The 21900-nt window shown below is 37.3% G+C and overlaps 1 protein-coding gene across 2 annotated transcripts in view; it reads right to left on the reverse strand.

Annotated features, from left to right (window-relative positions):
- The window catches only part of SVEP1 (sushi, von Willebrand factor type A, EGF and pentraxin domain containing 1), a 210982-nt gene that overhangs the window by 46598 nt on the left and 142484 nt on the right, over positions 1-21900 (reverse strand). For both annotated transcript variants that reach the window (XM_037729541.1, XM_017503374.2), the window contains 10 exons: positions 20335-20459; positions 19034-19157; positions 18136-18306; positions 16280-16453; positions 15744-15863; positions 13798-13974; positions 13448-13532; positions 12678-12869; positions 11117-11284; positions 1970-2642 (listed from right to left, as the gene is read on the reverse strand). In XM_037729541.1, coding sequence (XP_037585469.1) covers positions 1970-2642; positions 11117-11284; positions 12678-12869; positions 13448-13532; positions 13798-13974; positions 15744-15863; positions 16280-16453; positions 18136-18306; positions 19034-19157; positions 20335-20459 — 2009 coding nt within the window. The remainder of the gene's footprint in view (positions 1-1969; positions 2643-11116; positions 11285-12677; positions 12870-13447; positions 13533-13797; positions 13975-15743; positions 15864-16279; positions 16454-18135; positions 18307-19033; positions 19158-20334; positions 20460-21900) is intronic.

Genomic DNA, 21900 nt, shown 5'->3' on the forward strand with positions numbered 1-21900 from the left:
CACTCTGGGAGACCAAGGTGGGAGGATCACTTGAGGTCAGGAGTTTGAGACCAGCCTGGTCAACATGGTGAAACCCCTACAAAAATTAGCTAGGTATGGTGGTGTGTGCCTGTAATCCTAGATATTTGGGAGGCTGAGGCAGGAGAATTGCTTGAACCCAGGGGGCAAAAGTTGCAGCGAGCCAAGATTGCGCCACTGCACTCCAGCCTGGGAGACAGAACAAGACTTCGTCAGAAAGGAACGAAAAGAAAGGGAGAGAAAAAGAAAGGGAATGGGAAAGGCAAAGGGAAAAGTGAAAGAGAGAGGAAGGAAAAGGGAGAGAAAGGGAAAAGGGAAAGAGAGAGGAAGGAAAAGGGAGAGAAAGGGAAAAGGGAAAGAGAAAGGAAGGAAAAGAAAGAATGACAAATTAAGTAATCCCCACTGCAGAGATGTTTATCACTTATTGAGCCTATTACAAGTAAAAGATCAGTCATCTACATATTGATTGATGAATTGATGAGGTAATAGTAAAAATGATAAATTAGTAAGTTCAAAAAAATCTTTCTGCCCAGAGAAATGCTAATAAAGAAGCATATAAACAATGAATGTATATTGTTAATGTTGTTAGATCATAAATAGGCAAATAAAATGTTTTTATGGGTATGTCCTAAGAATACTATCAAAGTTTTGTTTATATTCTTACTACATTTTTAAAAAATTGCTGCTATAACACAACAGAAAATAAAAAACAACATTCTATCTTTTAAAACAAAACATATTCATGGTCTCAAAATTCAAATGCGTGTAATACAACAGGTCATAAACAAATAAACAAAATTAATAATTGTATTTATGTATTGCTTGTGTGTCTCCCATGCATGAAAACACCGTGCCATACAGACCTGATCTTTGTTGTTAAATGCCAGGTTGCTGGTTCTCAGAACTGTACCTGGTATGAAGTAGGAGCTCTAGAAATATTTATTAATAAATTAACACCTCTTTACTTGTACTCTATACTCCCTTCCAATGAAAAGCTTCTAAGTCTAAGCAAAAGCCTTAAATAAAAAGCTTTTTCTGTTGCTTTGTTATTTTGAAAATAAAGGATAAACGGTTGTACCGTGTGTATATGTGGCTTTTAAAAAAGTGTTTAATTAGAATATGGTCAATTTCAAATGGCCATTGATTTGGGGAAATAGATTCTCATTCCTATTTTCTTGGTAAACCTATTGAGAAGAGACACATTAGTGAGAAAGCAGGACATATTTGGGCTGGACTGAACTCTTTTACCCATCACAGTGAGATTACCTTTAGTTTTACCAAAACAGAATTGTAAAAACTACATTATTTGGTTTACCCTATCTTTGGTTTAAACATTAAAAAATTATAATAATTTCTCTGGGTTCCATTTAGACTTTGCTTTCCATAAAATGAAGCATATATCCATCCTGAAAAACTTCTATAAAACAAAATAATATAAAATTGGTTTATTCTAACTTCTTATTTAGGGCTAAGCTGTCGCCACAAAGCGCTTGAAATGCCTATATGCTAGTAAAATGCAGAAAGTTATATATTAAAGATTCAAAATCATCTTAATTTTTTTCCAGTCGTCGCTACCTGTAGAATTTAGCCATTTCTGTTTTTCAATAATTAATTTGTTCATTGCCCCTGCTTCTGAATAGTGGGTTAATCACAATGGGCTGACCCTGTCAGTGATGAAAGCCACAGACTATTTGCTAATTAGTCTCTTACCTCCAGAAAGTGATTGATTCACAACCTTAGGCAGATGAATTAATTCATCAAGAGATGAGTTAATTATGAAAATATTAAAAGGATTATCATGATTCTTCGTTAGTGATAATGGTAAATTTCAGTTTCCATGCCTTAGTGAACTTGGCAGATTTTGAACTCAATTATCTATTTTGTTTATTTATGTACTGATGGGCCCTGTAAGTGACAGAAGCCCTGGACCATTTGCTAACTAGTCCCTTACCTCCAGAAAGCCATTCTCAATCTTAGGCGGTTCACCACAAGATACCGGGTGACAAGTGGGTATGGGGCTACTCCACTGCCCTGTGGCTTCACAGGTGCTCTTCTTTTCCCCTTTGATGTAGAATCCCTTGTTGCAGCTGTAAGCCACCATGGCTCCAAAACTGTAGTTTGATCCACTTGCATAGCCATTCATAATGCTTGGTGGCTCTCCACACCGCACGGGGATGCACTGGATGGACATGGGGGAAGGGTTCCACTGCCCACCTTTCATACATTCAATCTTTGCTGAGGTATTCAGTATGAAGCCTTCTGTGCATTTAAAGCTCACAACTGAGCCAGCTGCAAATTTTGATTTGCTCACAGATTCCAAGATGCTGTAGGAAACCGATGGAGGTTTTTCGCAGAAATGAGCTATACAACGGGGCATGTCTTGACCTTCTGGGGGAACCCATTTGCCCTGGGCATTGCAGAGGAGCTGGGAATTGTCTGCTAGGCTGTAACCATCAGAGCAGTAGTAGAATGCAATGTCTCCAAAGAGCCGATGGGCTGTCTCTGGAGAGGCGTGGTCCACATTGGGTGGCTCATCACAGGAGACAGCCAAGCACTGCTGGTCACTGCCACTCCACTTGCCGTTGGCCAGGCATTCAATGGTGTTAGGACCAGCAAGAGTATAGCTATGAGATTGGGAAGAAAGAAATAATAAGTAAGCATAACATTTCAGAAAAAGTGCGTCTTCTTATTCTATTTTTTTAATCTTTCCCACTATGAATTTATCTTTAAAATAATATTTACTCTTTGAATATTGAGCTGATTGATTAAATGACTTTTAATTAAGATATGTCAATACATTGTGATAGTAATATTAATGTTTGTTCAGAAACAAACATTAATTTATTTTTTAAAATCTTTCCAACAATCTTTATCGTTAAAATAATTTTGACTCTTTTAAAATATTGAGCTTATTGACCAAATGACTTTCATTTGAGATATGTCAATACATTGTGATATTAACATTTGTTCAGAAAGGGAAATGGATTTAAGATTTTTTGCCATTTAAGGAACTCTAATAATTGATATACATTAAAAAAAATAAAACTGAGGAGTAAGCTATACAGTGCTGTTTGACTCAATTTAAAATTGGAATTCCATCTGCCTTTAAATTGTTTTAGTTTGTTGATTCTAACACTCGTCTTTATTGTTGGTTCTTAAGCTACAGCTTACAATGCCACATTTAGGCTACATATAGCTCGTTGTTATGTACTGACATCTAGAGAACTTTAAAACAGTGATTATAATTTCAGTTACCAATGTCTCCTAAACCTTTTGCCTCATGTGGTTAGAGTTAAAAGGTGTCTTCTGTATATGGCTCTGCTATTCAATCAGTATGAATAAATTTTTCTAAGTAATTCCCAGTCTTTCTTTATGCACAAGGTGTTTGCCCATATGAAATGATGGATTGATGACATACTAAAATCTAAAATTACTCTCAAGTGCTCTGTCAATGAGCTAGAACAAAAGATTAGAATGTGCAGTATTAGAATAATTATATTTGAGTCATGCTTATTTTCATTACTGCTCTCTTATTGAACAGAAAATTGACAGATTTTTGAAAGAATCTGTAACATCTGATTAGTCTGTCATTTGATACTAACGAAGGTAGGGAACTAAAATAATTGAGTATCTAATTTAATCCTGCTTAGACATACTGATTTCTTCATTGTAAGAAAATAAAGTGAATGGTGGTTCAGACAGGCTTAGAAACTTGCCTGAAGTCACACAGCTGTAAGCAGCAGAGCTGGGATTGGAATTTAGTTGATCAGATTCCAACACCTACACCTTTTCCACAACGCTGCTCTGTCTCTCTCTCTCTCTCTCTGTTTTGTAAGTGAAACAGGTTAGATCATACTTTCTGGGTGTCCTGGGAAAACTGTATTGTAGTATCACTAATACAAATTATTTGACCCACCCATTCGCAAAGATTGAGTGATTAGTTACCAAATATTTATCCTGAGATCTCTTTTAGTTTTATAAAGCATCAGCTACTATAGAGAGGTTGGAATTCCTTCATCCTAGCTGGCAATATTTATGAAATCTATAGGAGACAGAGAGGTCAGGAAGAAAAAATAACAGTGTATCAACAGAGCTATATGCATCCACCTTACCTATGTTCTTACATCATGCTATGGATGGAAGTGGCCTCAAAATGAATACTCATAGACATTCCCAATAGTAGAGTGCAGTCTCCAGTTAGGGCCAGCTGCATTTCATTGCTTTAGATAGGCTTAGTTCTTTGTATGAAGTTCTGAACTTAGCTTGTAGATGGCTTCTATCTTAGAGAATTCAGGAAGACAATATACTAAGAGCATAATTATTAAAAAATCTATCCTGGTCTGAGTATCTACATTCTATGATTATTATGTACGAGGTGCTTTCGGTAGCAGCTCCCTTTGTCAAGGCTTCTGATGTTTTATAGCACAATTTGCATCATGTGCACACTTTGAACCATGCATCATTATTTTCATGGATTCCTTGATGTTGCTAGCATATTTCATTGGCTGAAGTTCACAGACATGGCCTTAGCCATTCCTGATTTATAAGGGACCATTGTGCCATCTATAAAATTCTTCCTTTATTTCATGAGATCGGCTGCTTTGAGGGAGAAGTATCTGCTTCTAGGACCTTTCTGACTCCTCAAAGTATCTTGAAAACACAAGCATTTGTGTTTTATAATTTGGCAGCATTTTGTTAGGCCTCTCACCCCGGAGCTTCTGGAAAATCTCCACCAACTACTTCTCCCTAATGGAAAATCACAGCAAAGCTGTTCTATGATTTAATGGAAGATTACCACTAAATACGTAGTATTTGAATAAATAAATCTAACGTATGCATTTTTGACACTACCCATAATTTCTTTGGACCTACAATAGCTTTAGATCTGACCTAAGATCTTGACTTTTCTTTATGACTCTCAGTTAATATTTACCTCTTCATTAAATAGTTCTTAAGAGCCCTGCTATGGGCCAGGGTTACTTCCTTAGTGCATAGGTGCAAAAAGCCAAAAATGAATTTACTTGTTTACATTTCTGTTGTTCTCTTCAGTTCATCAACTACCTGGTGTGTTGTAGGTCCCTTCACATCTGTAGTTAGTTGCTTAAAGGAGGAGTGACTATTCTACCTGAAAAATGGGAAGGGGAGGAAAGGCCTCACAAATAAAATAGCTCTTAAGGGGAGTCATGAGGGAACAGAAGTGGAATCATTCAAGACAGAAAAGTAGCATTAGCCAATGGGGGTGTTGTACAGCCAGGGAACATACTGGGAATTTACAAATAATTAGGAATGACATACAAGCCCTTGGAAAAGGGAGTGGTAAAAACTAGGATCTTGTGTATTTTTTGACTGAGTTACTGTCTTGCTTGATGGATGAAGAGGTGTCAGGAATAGATAAACTCTGTCACATCATAAGAATACATATTTTATCTTTGTCCCCAGTACCTGAAACTGAGGTCCTAAAGCCTTCATAATTTCCTGAGTGATAGGTATAGCAGTGCTTTAGATAACTAGATAAATTATCTCATGAAAATGAGGATAGTTTATTAAAAATAAGTATCTTCTAAAATAGATCAGTTAGTCTTTTAAGATGCTAAAGGCCAGGCATGGTGGCTCATGCCTGTAATCCCAGAACCTTGGGAGGCCAAGGTGGGTGGATCACCTGAGGTCAGGAGTTTGAGACCAGCCTGGCCAATATTGTAAAACCCCGACTCTACTAAAAAATACAAAAATTAGCCAAGCATGGTGGCAGGCACCTGTAATTCCAGCGACTTGGGAGGCTGAGGCAGCAAAATTGCTTGAACCCAGGAGGTGGAGGTTGTAGTGAGCCAAGATCACACCATTCTACTCCAGCCTGGGCAACAGAGTGAGACTCTGTCTCAAAAGAAAAGAAAAGAAAAGAAAAGAAAAAAAAAGATGCTAAAGAAGGGTATAATTTACAAATAACAAAAAAGGAGAAATTAATTGTTAGATATGGTGAAGATGGCACTATAACTGGTCTCTGATAAGATTGCTGCACTATTTCATGATGTTAGAAGTCTGAATGTGTGGCAAAATTTAAAGAGGACATATTTTACCCACTTATTGTATTAAAGAATCACTTAGAGAAAGAAAGTTTTGTGCAAAGAATGAGATATGCTCTTTAAATGTGGCCTACAAAAGGAGGAAAAATTGGAGCTGGAATAAATCTAAAAGGATGGAGTACTTAATAAAATTCTGCATAACGTTTGGTATTCTGATTCAAGAGGCATTGGGGACACTCTTGCAGACATTTACTAAAAACCATGCCATACATATTATAAAACAAATTGCTTTAGTCCATACTCCCATGGAAAAATAGCCCATCAATATCACAGTGATGATTTAGAAGAACACATCTTAGGATAAACTGGCTGGAACAAATTTGCATTTTCTGGAATCATAACAAAAAATCCATTGAAAGTGGGCAGAGTACTTTTCAGTTGCAATTTGCAGTGATTTGATTGACACACTGGGTGGAAGCTTACTAATGAGCATGTGCCTGGAGAGCTTTATTAGAGAGCTCCCAAATGCATTATTTAGCTCTTCTATTTTAGCAGAAGTCTTAAAAGGGCAGCCTACTAGATATTTAAACAGCTGCAATTCAATGAGAACAATAGGAAGTATAAATCTGCATCAGTAATTATGTTTTCAATTAATAATAATAATCAAAGATTTATGTCTGAACATATCTAATAATTACATTTAGAAGTTGATATTTGAGAAGAATTAAAAGGGCAAATTTAACTAGGATTTTAGAGTGGTAATGACCCTTTCTTCCCTCTGAGTTTCTTACCATGGAGTATAAACACGAGCATGAAAAGGAAAATGAGGAACAAACTTCCACTTATGTATTTGAGCAAACAGCTGAACATGCCCTATGTTTGAGGGTTTGGATAAAAGGTTTAAAAAAGATAAATGTTTAGATAAATGATGAATTTGGGAGGCCAAGTTTAGAGAAGGACACAGAAATGAGACTTCTTGCTTCTTTCTTTCTCTGCATTCATCGTATCACTTAAAGTCTCCTAAAGTCTCTGCATTTTTGTCCTAAACTTGAGAGTGGATCTTGCCCTTATAATTCAAGGAAAGGTCCATGAAAAGCACAACACTGGTATAGGAGGAAAATAGTTAGACAGATGTAAAAGTGTGTGCATGTACACACAATAAGCATGTGGCTTTTATAAGGCCCAGGAGGCTTACATTGTGTGCAGGGCAAAGGTCTGTGCTAGGCAGCCCCAAGGGAGGAGACAGAGTTAAGAGGGACTGGAGAAGGAAATAAACTTTAATACTCAAATAAGGCCCACAGCATCTTGGGAAGTGGAAGAAGACAATAAGATAGGTTACATTTCACAAAGGCCATGACTTGAACACAGTGATACCATCCTTGAATGAAACAGGACACAGAGCATGCAGACGTATGCCAATCAATTTCTTGGGGGAAAGAAATAGAAAATAAGTAAATAGGGATAAGATGAGAGCTGACTTCTTGTTCTGCCATACGATAGTCTGGAAACCTTCCCTCTATAATACTTGATGAATTATAAATTATTTTAGATGCATAGCTGAGGTGACAAGAAAGAAAATTTCCATGTGCCAGAAATGAAGAGGAAATTACAAACAGAAAAGTAAACTTGTGAATGAATGCTATGGTTAACCCTGGATTAGACAAGGATGGGAAGTAGAGAGGATAGAAAACATGCTTTGCAGTTAAAATACAGAGCAATAGCAAAGTCTGTACCTCACATGGATTTAGAATTTACATCATTTACTTTGAACGGAAAGCTTCAGATTGATAAATTAATGTAAAATTAGGTTCTTGGCTAGTGATAGTCCTGGGACACCTGGTAGAAAAAACAATCTACATACTCAGAATATAAGGGATTGCCATAGATAAAACAAACCCTGTTTACTATAAAGACACAATCTGAAATTATAACACATACAAATACGTTTTCCATCACAAATTTGTGAGCAGACAGAACAAACTGCAAGGTTAGAGCACCAATAAATGAGATAATAGAAAAAAGTTCTAAAATATAAAAAGTTGTATGAAATAAGTATGCTGAAATAATTAAGGATAAAAGACAGACTCAAAATCCTATTAAAAGTGACTATGAAACAAGAAATGTTTGAAAAATAAATAGAAATTCTGGAAATAAAAATGTAGAACATAAAAATTAAAAACAATTAATGGATATATTCAGAAACACTACAGACAGTAGAAGAAAAATTAGTGAACTGGAAGAGATATATGAGGAAATTATCTAAATGTAATAACAGGTTTTGAAAGAAATGAAAATATGACAGATTAACATGAAAAATAGAATGAATAGGCCCAACATATATCTAATAAGACATCCAGAAAGAGATAAAAGAGAAAGTAAGAAACAGAAAATATTTTCAGTGAAAATGACTGAGAATATTCTAAATTGATGAAAGATATAAATTCTCAGATGAAGAAGTACAATGACTCCCAAACAAGACAAATGACAATAAATACACCATAGTCATCGCATAGCAAAAAAAGAAAACAACAAAGACAAATTTTTAAAAAAGTAGCCAAAGAGGAAAATGTATTACTTATACAGAAACAAGAATTTGACCAGAGTTTCTCAGTCTCAGCACTATTGACATAGTGGACCAGATAATTCTTAGTTGTGGAAAACTGTTCTGTGCATTGTAGGACATTTAGCATTATTCCTGGGTTCTGTCAGATGCTAGTAGCATCTTTCCCCCAGTTGTGAGAACCAAAAATATCTCCAGACATTGCCAAATATCCTTGGAGGGCAATATTGTCCTTGATCTAGGATCACTGAATTAGACTCGTAATGGAATTCTCAATAGCAGCATTAGAATCATAAGGCAATGGAATAGTAGCTTCAAAATATTTATGGAAAAAATTGTCAGTGTAGATTTGTATGCCCAGCTAAACTACAATTCAAGAGCAAGGGCAAAATACTATTAGTTTCTGACAAAGAGTGTAATTCATGAATCTTGCTGGAAAAGATGCAAAGAACATCTTCAGGAAGTAGAAACATTAAACCCAAATGGAAGGGGTGTGATGCAAGAAGAAATGGTGGTAAAAAAAATTAATAGACATGTAATAAACATAAATAAGCAGTGACTGTATTTAAAAAATGGCTGATTTGAACAGCTGTAAAATAAAAGGGAAGTAAAATGTAGATAGTGATAAGACATCTAAGATGGGAGTGCTGATAGAAGTTAATACTTTGGTCCAAAGTCTTCAAGTTGTTCAGGAAGAAGATGGAAATATTAAGTATCATCTTGAGGTTTGGAAAAATGTCTTAAACCTGACAAAAAAAAAAAAAAAACCACTAAAGGACTCTAAAGGAAACAACTGATAAATATGGCTATATTTTAAAAATTCTGTGACAAAAGATACCATAGAGTGGAAAAGAAAGCCACAGATAAGCAGAAGGTCTTTGCAACTCATGGAATAAAAAAAAAGGATTGGTTTCCCGAAAATGTAAGTCAATATGAAAAAAAATTGGGAAAGATACACAAACAATTCATCCATAGAATAAGAAATATGCACTCTCAATAACCCTTTGGAAGGTTGTACTCCCAGTTAAACTACAATTCGAGAAGTGTTTATAGTCTTACAGTAATTTTTGGAATGGGACAACCTTAAACAATGATGAAATTGGAAAGAAGAATCTACTGTGATAAACACCAATCTAGGCAAAGATGTGGAGCTAGGGGAACTCTCACACATTACTTTTTAGAGTGCTAACAGGTATATGGTCACTTCTGGGAGCATTTGGTACTATCTTGCGAAGTTAAAAAATGTGCATCTTCCATAACTGGACAATTCCAATTCTTCATGTCTAGATCAGAGATGTTCTTTTATATGTGTGCCAGGAAACACATGCAAGAATATTTACTTCAGCACTTGTGTTCAAACAAAGTATAAATAAATTAACCCTCTATTGGTAAGGAAAAGGGTAATTTAGAGATAGCTCATTCTTATAAGAAAATACTATATATCACTGAAAATAAATTCAGTTGATTTACATGTATCAAGAGGGATAAACGTAAAAGAAGATAAGGTTAAGTGAAAATCAAAGCTTCAAAAGGATGCTTAGAATATGAAGCAACATAGACCAAAATTAAAATACATAAATCAACAGGATGTTTATTGGGGAATATGTATTTAATAAAGACAAATATGCACATTTGTTACTTTGATGGGCATAGGAGAGTGATGAGAATGGCTTCTAATTATATCTGTAATATTGTATTTCTTTTATAAGCAGAGATCTAAGATAATGATGGCAAAAATTTAACATGCACTTTTATCTCAGCGATGGATACACGGAGAATTTTAAATAGAATTTTCTTTCATTTTTTTGCATTTCTTTCTTTCATTCGTTTTAGATGGAGTTCCGCTATTGTTGCCTAGGCTGGAGTGCAATGGCACGATCTCAGCTTACTATAATCTCTGCCTCCCAAGTTCAAGCAATTCTCCTGCCTCAGCCTCCCAAGTAGCTGGGATTACAAACATGAGCCACCATGCCCAGCTAATTTTGTCTTTCTAGGACAGATGGGGTTTCCAGGCTGGCCAACACGGTGAAACCCTGTCTCTACTAAAAATACAAAAATTAGCTGGGTGTGGTGGCAGGTGCCTGTAGTCCCAGCTACTTGGGAGGCTGAGGCATAAGAATCACTTGCACCTGAGAGGTGAAGATTCAGTGAGCCAAGATTGTACCAAGGCACTTCAGCCTGGGCAATGTGATAGAGCAGGAGTCTGTCTCAAAATAAAAAAAAAAAAAAAAAAAGACAGTTACAAATTTTGTAAAAAGTATAATATAAAGATATTTTTCACTGCATTGCCCAATGTCCACTACTGAAAGTCTACTTTGATAGACTGCTCAACTTCCAGGAAAGCATTTCCACAGGAGAATATGCTCCCCCTCTGCTGGCAGGAAATAAAAGCACAAGGCTCTCTTTGGCTTTGGCTGCCAGGAAATTAAATTTCTCGTCCAACGGAGCCCATCTCCTCAGTCGGGAGCATCCACTTCCCTGGCTCTCAATGATCCTTTCCTTTGTAGGCTCTACTCACCCTTCTTTGCAAGTGTAAGTGACGGTGTTCCTGAAAGTGAAGTTATTCCCTGTAAGGATGGCATCTTTGATGGCAGGTGGCTCTCCACAGAAGATGAGGTGACAGGCAGGTGGCGCTCTGTCCCAGCTGCCAGAAGCCGTGCATTCAATGATGGAAGGGCCCTGTAAGCTACAGGAAAGAATCATGTTACTCTCAGAGGCTATGATTTGCTGCTATAGAGATAAAACAGGAAGAACTCATAAGAAAATAAGAGACATTTGAGGAATTTTAGTACATAAAATAGCATTTCTTCATATTAGATTGCTTTATATAAAAGCAGAGAAATCTGAACAAGCTATATGCCATTCAAAATGATGAATGGGTTAAAACAATATAAAAACAGTAATCACTTGGTGCAAAGTAAAATATTGAATCTGCTTATGGGCAGTGGTGTAAGGCACTCCAGACCTGTGAAGAGCAGATTACTTGGATGAGAAGGGGTTCATTAGACTGATTAGAATCCAACAGGAAGAAAGACACTCACTTAAGTAGCCAGGAAATCAGGGCAACTAAGGTCAAAGGGAACTGTCCAGGCCATAAGCCTGGGCATTTGAAATATGCTACCCCTGACTCTGACCTCTGGTCTTCCTTTGACTTAAACCTCACATCCCTATGCCATGGCTTATCTGCCCCTCTTCTCAACCTGATTCGGATAGCCTGCTTTATTTAATTCACTCCACTTTCTGTTCACTTGATCTGTTCCACTTCAGATCCTGTTGATCATGTTTCTAATCACAGCTTGACTTTCTCTACTGTCCCTTCTGTTTCAGCATGCACACCACACACACACACACACACACACACACACACACACACACAGAGTTAATCTCTTACAGTATTAAGAGCCCAGCTCCTTATCTTGACATGCTTTTTCATAACATCCCATGCAATGCTGAATATAAGCTTGGTTAGCTGTTTATAAAGAGATCCATCACAAAAGTATTTATCAGATATTCTGTTTATGCTTCACAAACAATTTTTGCTTTCATATTTGAAGTCTGAATGCTTATAGCAATTGAACTAGGACTCCCAGGGTCATAGTCAGATTGAATATTTCCTTGGGCGTTTACCATAAGCTAGGCCTCAGGAAGCATACAGATTTGAGAATGTCCTCATATTTATAAATTTGTTTTTAGAGTCAGCCAGTCAAAAACCTACTGAGTAAAGAATACAGGCACTGTGGCTCATGCCTGTAATACCAGCATTTTGAGAGGCTGAGGCAGGTGGATTGCTTGAGCTCAAGAGTTCGAGACCAGCCTGGGCAGCATGGCAAAAGCCCTATCTCTACAAAATACAAAAATTAGCTGGGCATAATGATGCACATTTGTAGTCTCTGCACTCGGGAGGCTGAAGTAGGAGGATTGCTTGAGCCTGGGAGGTGGAGACTGCAGTGAGCTGAAATCGCACCACTGCACTCTAGCCTGAGTGACACAGTGAGACCATGTCTCAAAAAAATTAAAATAAAACAAAGAACGAGTAACACAGTATTGTAGAAAGCTTAGTTGGTGTCTACAGACATTACCTGTATCCTGTATCACATGAATATGATGCAGTAGAAAGGTAGGTAAGCCCACTCAAAACATATTTTCCATTATTTATGTTTTCTGGACTAGAACACTTCACCGGTTCACACACAGGAGGGGAATGGCTCCAAGAACCATTAGCAAGGCAGGATGATTCTTTATCACCAGCCAGAGTATATCCTTTATTACACCTAAAGAAGACAGAGGAAATAACAGGATATAATTTGCTTTATTTTGCATACTTTTATCTGTGCCAAAAACCTCTAAAAATATTAAGAATTTATACATATTGGAAAAGTTGATTTTTTTCCTACTGTAATAATGCTTTTAATTTTTTTTTCAAGATTGAATACTGTACATCTTCCCCACAGAGATATCGGATAGATTTAAGAATTTGGCATGCCTTCAGTTTGTGTCATGGGTTAGTAACTACAAACAGGGAATCCTTGGCTTGAGAGTGGTGTGGTCTAGCCTAAGTTTCTGAGACATCTAGAGTATTCATTAGCTAGGAGCATCCACTCTCAGGTGCCTCAAGTGGGTGCTGAAGGTAATAACAGGTTATTGGTCAGGGGATTTAAGGATTCTAGATATAGTTACCATTAGATTATTGGATTAAGATTCGTTCACACTATACATCATTCAGTTAATTATATAATAATTCAAAAACGTCCTCTGGAATTACTTTCCCACCCCCTTTCTTCCAGTATTATATCACTACCAGCATGCCATCAACATCTTCTACAATATAGTTTTAATCTTACAGACTTACCTATATGTCACTTTGCTGCCAAAGGTAAATTCTAACTCCTCAATGCAACCATTTTCTGGAATAGCTGGTTTATTACAGGAAACAGCTTAACGAAGGAAAAATAAACACATGGCTTTTTTGAGACTGTGTGTGCAAAAATCTGAAATCTCAAGGAGCAGCTCCAGAGCTTTTTTGTTTCTTTGTTTTGGGTTTTTTTTGGTGTGTGTGTCAGGGGGGTCATGTTTAAACATGAGCCCATCAGCTCAGTTCAAATACAAAGAACACTGATATAACAGAACACTTTTTATGTCTACACCTTACCTTTCTGGGACTGTCAAACATAATAAACATGGTAAATTTACTAAACATACCTTTACAATATGGTAATGGATGATTCCATTCTCCAGACTCCAAACATGTAATTTTGGTTACTCCCATCAACTGGTATCCTTCCTGACATGAAAATGTGACTTCGGCACCTACTGTATAAATCTCACCAGAGGAGTGGCCATTTTCTGGATTTCCTGGAGCCTTACATTTTACAGGTTCTGGAAACAAACAGTTTTGGTGGAATAATAAGTGGCTTTCATACAACCATGCAACATCTCACAGCCAAAGAATTCCACTATAGTTAAGAGACCTGTTAAAACTGCAAGAGAAAAACCTCTTGAAGGGCCCAGAGACACATTGGACATTAGACCAGAACGTACATTTAATAAGCATTTAAGCAATAATATTTTGAAACAGCAATGCCTAACAAGATACATAATTTTTCTAGCCCCAAAGGTAGGCATTCATTGAGGTAGTGATGTTGCTGGAGCATGACTTAGAATGGCTTTAGCCTCTTTCATCTGTTCCCTCTTCATACCCACTTTTTCAGAGCAGTTGAGTTGGTGTCAAGCTCATGGAAAGGCCGTATAAAGCAGATTGAGGAACGTTTCAAGCCTCCCTTTCCAAACGGAGTGTGGGCTTTGGGCTCTCCCTATCTAGGTCAGTCACTACTTGTATAATAGGAAGAAGAAAAGGCTAAAGCAAGGTTTGGGCCAGAGTTGAGCAAGAAAAGTGAATATAATACTTTAATTCTCAAAAGGGGAGGATATATTGCATCACTCTTTTCTTTTCTTTTGGAGACAGAGTTTCACTCTTGTTGCCCAGGCTGGAGTGCAATGGTGCAATCTCAGCTCACCACAACCTCTGCCTCTTGGGTCGAGGGATTCAGCCTGCCTCAGCCTCCCAAGTAGCTGGGATTACAGGCATGTGCCATCATGCCTGGCTAATTTTGTGTTTTTAGTAGAGATGGGGTTTCTCCATATTGGTCAGACTGATCTTGAACTCCCGACCTCAGGGAATTTGCCCACCTCAGCCCCCCAAAGTGCTGGGATTACAGGCTTGAGCCACCATGCCCAGCCACATCAATCTTTTCAAAGGCCATTTGGGCTATATAAATTAAGGAATTTAAATAAATTCTTAAAGTAAATGCAATTATGAGCTGATTTTGAGGAAAACAGAGGTAAACGTAAAGCTAAATGTCCAAAGATGTTTATTAAGCTATTTTCCATAGTGAATATCACCTAATATTAACATAAGGGGAAAAATTACTTAGGGAAAATCCATAAAGTGAATTATAAAACAGGAATGAAAATCCTGCTCTCAAACTATTTTGTGACATCAAAAAATGTGCCTGATATAATATTACATGAAATAACTAAAAGAACTGTTAATATGGTGTGTTTATATAGATATCTAACTGTTTTCTGGGACAATTGTTTCCTCACGACAAATGAAGAAATACAACAATCGGTTGGGAAAAGGTCCAGTATTATCAAAGCTACTTCAAAACACTGTAATGCAAGATATGTTGGGGAGACAGAAGTCTACATTTTTTCAATGATATAATTTTGTGTAACCAAGGCAGAGGAAAGATATTGATAGTGAAGATGGGATAAAGCATCCTCCTCGCTCTGATTGAGGCAGAGAGGTCACCTATCATATTTCTATATCCTCTGTATTATTCTTGTACTACGTAGACGTTTCAGCATTCTGGCAGTATAGTTGGCTCTCAGTTTGGTTTTTCAGAAATTGGGAAGTTGGGGGAGGCACAATGCTACTTTAAAGCACTTATAGTTGTTACTGATGTGTCTTTTATAAGATCTTCATTTTTCTTGCCTACCTACTTATATGCCCTTTGAAGTTGAAACTATTATCTTACTTAAAAATAACATACACTTATGTATGTTATAACAATATGTACTAAAATAACAATATGTACTAAAAAATAATGGAATTAGGAACTTGTGGTTATACATATATTAGTTACCTGCACAATTTTTCCCATCTCCTGTGTATGGTGGGATACATGAACATATGTAGGATCCATCTATATTCAGGCAAGAAGCATGCTCACTACAATCTGATCCAACTGCACACTCGTCAACATCTAAATGAAGACAGTTTATAAATATTAAAGTTGATTCCTTTTCCTTATGTATCCAACATCTGTTTTTACTTTTAAATCATTACATATCATGTAATGTACAACACTTCATATATTTGTATAAAATTTAACAGTCATAATCACATTGCAGATGTACAACAAAAGCTATTATTTTCTTAGTTTATGGGTGGTCAAGTATAAGACAGGCATATATAAATATACTCTTAATATGGAACCTAATAAAAATGTAAAACATTTCTGGCACCTCTACATACAGCTGCTTTGTCACTACGGCTTGGTCAGAGCTTACTGGGATGAGATAAAGTTAACAAAGGAATGCCTCAGGAACCTCAGGAATTTGGGGTGATTGTCTTCTACATAGAATAAACTCATATAGTAATTGTCAACATTGATCTCACCAAGGCAGGATGGTGAAATGCCATTCCAGCTCCCGTTATCTGTACAGAACATCCTTGAATCACCCAACAGATAGTAGCCACTGTTGCACTGGTAGGTTACTGTACTGCCAGCAAGAAAGTCATCGGCCGAATGGAAGCCATTCTCCAAAGGAGGTGGCACCCCACAGCTAATGCCTGTAAGGTGACCAGGAAGAAGACAACAGCACTAAGAGCAAAATACCCAAAGGACACTATTCATATCAAACTAGCAGTTCAGTTAAGCATGACTTTTTGACTGCATGCAAACATCAGACTGAGGGTGTCCTAGGGATAGCAGCAGCCTGAACCCTCAGCATCAAGCACATTGCCTGGCTCATACTAGGCAAGCAATTCATTTATTCAAAAAGCATTTACTAACTAGGTGCTGATAAAGTTTGGATATTTGTCCTTGCCCAAATCTCATGTTGAAATGTGATCCCCAGTGTTGGAGTTCAGGTCTTGTGGGAGGTGTTTGGGTCATAGGGGCAGATCCCTCGTGGCTTGGTGCCGTCCTTGCAATATGAGTGAGTTCTCATGAGATCTGATTGTTTAAGTGTGTGTAGCACCTCTCCCTCCACTGTCTTGCTCCAACTCCCGTCATGTGACATGGCTATTCTTGATGGCTTCTGCCATGAGTAAAAGCTCCTTGAGGCCTTCCCCAGAAGCTGAGTAGGTGCTGGCACCATGCTTCCTGTACAGCCGGCAGAACTGTGAGCCAATTAAATCTCTTTTCTTTAGAAATTATCTAGTCTCAGGTATTTCTTTATAGCAATGTAAAATGACCTAACATGTAGACACTATTCTATGTGCTGGAGTTATAGCAGTGAGCCAAATAAATCCCTGCCTTATAGAGTTTATTATCTAGTGGGGCAGATAGGCAAAAAAAGAAAAACAGGTGAATATAGCAGGTGGTAACAGGTGCTTATCTAAGATAGCAGTCTTGCCTCCACCCAACCCTCTCGCTTTTTTTGTTTGTTTTTTTGTTTTGTTTTGATTTTAGATAGGGTTTGGCTTTGTTGCCTAAGCTGGAGTGCAGTGGTACAATCTCAACTCACTGCAACCTCTGTCTCCTGGGCTCAGCAATCCTTCCACTTCAGCCTCCTGAGTAGCTGGAATTACCAGCACACACTACCACACCTGGGTAATTTTTGTAGTGAGACAGGGTTTCATCATGCTTCCCAGGCTTGTCTTGAACTCCTGGGCTCAAGTGATCCACCCACCGTGGCCTCCCAAAGTGCTTGGATTACAGGTGTGAGCCACCATGCCTGGCCACACTTTGTATTTTCCTAGCCCCTTTTATTTTTCCTCATAGTTCTTACTTCTAGCCCTTACCTTTATTATTTACTATAAATAAATATTATATTTACTTATTTATATTTCTGTCTCTCCTATTAGAATGTAAACTACATAAGAACAGAGGCTTTTTCCCCCCAACTGCTACATCTCCAGGACCTAGATCAGTGCCTAGCACATAATAGGTGCTTTAAAAGTCACTGAATAAATGAATGAATGGATGCACTCAACTGAAGATATCTCCTCCTGTTTTCCCACCCAGCAATGACCCATCTCTCTCTGGGCTTCCAATGATAGGGTGCGTCTTTCCATCACTTTCAGTTCCTTGCGTCACCTTAGATGTATCCACAAATGGTCCCTTTGGATCCTAATCACCCATTTCCTTCATGATGCCCAGCACAGTTCATTAAACAAAGAGGGTTCAATGAATATTTGGTATATTTGCTACTGTGAAGCATTCAGCCTTTGTCTAGCATTCCTGAAAAGAGTTATGTTTTCAATATTTTTCAAAAGTCACTGAAATGGCTTTAAGAACGGCAGCTCACGTTCACAGTGAGGAAGTGGTTGTGTCCACTGTCCTTGATTCAGACAGTACTGCACAGGGTTCCCGACCAGCTGGAAGCCTGGATCACAGAACAGACTGATTTTGGAGCCTGGCTTTAAATCTGCTGATGTAGTTCTCAGATGAGGTACTGACCCTCCTAAGGGTGGGCAATCTGAGGGTAAAGAACACAGGTGCAGAGCTTGTCAGCAACATGGTGGCAGCATCACCAACGTCAATAGTTTCAAACTGTGTTCCTTATCAGCATTTGAGAATCACCTTACTGATATAAAAACAAGTTAACATGTTACCAGATCACTGGCAAGCAAAGTTAATAATAAAGAAAAAGCATTTGAGACAATAACTCTGCATCTTTCAAAATATTTTAGGAACGTTAGCAAAATGTTTTTGTAAGTTATCAAAAGCCATAAATTCTAGGACATTCTAAGAAACTCATTTAAATAAATTTTATGATGCAGTTATAATAATTCAGTTTTAGTGGGCAGATTGCAACATCCATTGTTTTTCTCCCTGTGCTACCTGTTCCCAGACAGCTTCTACAAACTATAGAACCAAAGAGCACCCCATCTCAAACAGGCATAGTACGATGGTGAGTATTGAAAAAAATAACCTCATCTCTTCCCTAATCTTATTTTCCTGATTTTATTTTACTTTCATCCAAATTTCCTCCCTAATTTTATCCTGTCATACAGAATAAAACTTAGCATTAAAAAAATAACAAATCCTTTGGATGAAAATAGGATAAATATGAATTACTAGTTACAAAAAGCTGATTGACTGACACAATTTGACCAATAGAGAATTCTGAATTGTGTCCTTTTGCTAGACAGCTCCAGAGTAGTCAAGAGATAGTGGAGTCTATGGAAGAAGTTAATTCTCACCAGAACAAAATATGCTCTTAGAATCAATCTTCACTTTCCCCACAATTCCCGACAAGAAATCAGGCCATGCTAACACATTTCCTCTACTGAGTTCCTCTGGGCAGGAGGTAGCCAATGACTTCACCTGAAAGTTTAATAACAATTTAGATAAGCCTTACTTGTTCCATTAAGATGGTATTATTATACATTAATTTAGTCCTATGGAAAACATAAATAGATATTTTAGAGGTGGGGGTGGAGGGATGAAGGTATGATTTCAGGGGTAGCAGGAAAATTCTCTTCCGTTTCCCTCTCCCCCAGCTCTATAATTCCCTCTGCCAGCTACATCTTCCACTAGTGGACCATTGTTGCCTGAAATTTTGAAACCCTACACCTAGAATTCCCTATGTAAAGCCATGTGGTTTGTTAAGGGGTTGTAGAGACTCGCTCCTTCTTCATTCTATGTCTTTGAACTGTGGCACAGAATTGAGGAAGCTGAGGCTTAGAGAAGTCTGGCCTCTGTAGTAATAAGAGCGAACATTTATTAAGCCCTTACTATGGGCCAAATAATACCACAAATATATATAGAGTATTTTGTTCAGTCTTGTCAAAACTCTGCTATGTAGTTCTATTTATCTATCTTTTATAGATAAGAAAACTGAAACTTAGTGAGATGGAATAACGTGTTCAAAATCATCACAGTGAGTTTGGGGTGAAAGTGGGATTTGAACCCCAGCTGTTTGACTCCAGGCTGATTTTAGTCACTAGGTTATCTGCTGCTCTTTATGGATGGTCTTGTGCCAACCTTCAATTTCTGCATCTTTAGTTAGAGGAATTTGAAGCATTATTCTTTATGATTTTCTCCTGCTCTCTTTGGTGATATTCTTAAATTTTATTGGAAATTAAAAATTTATAAAATTGTAAGATTTTGCAAAGTGAGGTTTTCCAATAAAATTTAAGAATAAAACATTACTTTGGAAAATCTTGTTTTATAAAATATTAATTTTTAAATTTATAATTACAAAAATCTTATAATTTTGTAAAATGTTTTATTTATATTTATTTAAAATCTAATAATTTTGCAAAATACTAATTTCCAATAAAATTTAAGAATATCACCAAGAAACTAAAAAGGATATTCACTGAAAATTACTGTAACTTCTGCCTAACTTCATCTATAACCACAGCATCAAATGATAATGGTGATAAATTCTGATAACCAAGAGCTTACAATAAGATATGTCATCATTAGGCTGTTCACATTTTTACTAGGTTTGTACCTTTGCATGTCATTACTGTCATACACTGAAAATGGAATTGACCTGCTGTGGAGACAGGACATAGTCCCAGAGGTTGAGCTGGCTTATGGAGCCCACAAAAGACTCAGCTGGGCTGAATCCCTCTCCTTTTTGGTCTTGCTCTTGCCCCAGAACTAATGCACCACCACCTGAAGAGAGAAAGAGAAAGAAAAGGAGGAAAACTGGCCTGATGGTCTGTTATTCCTAAAATCTCAATTTAATGAAAGCATGACTGATACAAATATATGAAAGAAAATTACTGAAAAGCAAAATTCTGTAAATTCACTGCAGGTTTTATCAATAAGGACAAATTAAATGTTTTATATAGCAACTTAAAAATAGGATTTAGGATGTTGATGGATAAACATGTAACTAAAGAACTATATTTCATACATATATATGCATATAATATTTTATGTTGACAAATTACGTAAACACTATTTTGCTTACTTTCTTGTAGAAAATCGCCCTCATGGAAGTAGCTGCTCTTTACTTTTCTTATTCCTAATGCTACAATGATATAATTTCTATCACCAAATCCAGGGAACTTTCTAAAGTTGCCAATGGTCTCCTAATTGCCAAATTCAATAGAAATTTCAGTATTCATCTCTGTGACTTCTCTGTGTCATCTGTTTCTGTTAAGCATTTCATCCTATTCAACTTGCCTTCCTGGGTGTGCTGGACAATCTGTGTCTGCACTGCCAGACCTACCCCCCACCCTTCTCCACTCAGCTTTGTGCCCCAAAGGTTGTCCCCATGAGCTGCATCACCTGGCTTCCTTGTCCTCTGGCTTCTCTTCGTTTCTGGCCAATGAAGAGCCAGAATGAGATAAGAAAGTGGGATGAGAGGGAACTTGAATCTCCCGTATCCCTTCCTGCCAGGCAACTAACTACAGGCGCCTTTTTCTTCCATTTCTGAAGAGATTGGAAGATTCTCTCCAGCACTATAGGTTCCTAAATTCTGGCAACAATGCCAAACCCTTGTCACTTCAGTCCCAGTCCTTACAACCATCTATTGTTGCTAGTCATATGGGTTTTACTGTAATATTTTGGTCTTCTTAACCATGCTCACACCTTTGAAAATAGCCCTTCTTTAAACTCACTTTAGTGATCCCTTTTATGGGCTACCTGTCTCCTGCCAGGAGCCTGACTCGTTTGTACTACACTTGATTTCTATCAGAGCATCTGCTCCTGGTTTTCTTTGAATCTTTCTGCTCATTCTCAGTCTCCCTTCTCTTCCTGCCTCTTAGAAATGGCTCCAAGATTCCACCCCATGACTTTCTTCCTTTAACTACTCTTTTTTTTTTATTTCAATAGTTTTTGGGGAACACGTGGTTTGGGGTTACATGGATAAGTTCTTTAGTGGTGATTCTGAGATTTTGATGCACCTGTCACCCGAGTGGTGAACACTGTACCAAATGTGTGTCTTTTATACCTCACCCGCTTCTCACCCTTCTCTCAAGTCCCCAAAGTCAACTACTCTTTCAATTTGATCTCACTTGTCAGTAAATCTATGTCCATAGATCCCTCTTTCATGATCTCCCAATCTACATGTTTTTAAATAAATTAATAATTTTAAAGTTAATATATA

Source organism: Cebus imitator, unplaced genomic scaffold (assembly GCF_001604975.1).
Source record: "Cebus imitator isolate Cc_AM_T3 unplaced genomic scaffold, Cebus_imitator-1.0 Scaffold310, whole genome shotgun sequence".
In the NCBI taxonomy this organism is placed as follows: domain Eukaryota; kingdom Metazoa; phylum Chordata; class Mammalia; order Primates; family Cebidae; genus Cebus; species Cebus imitator.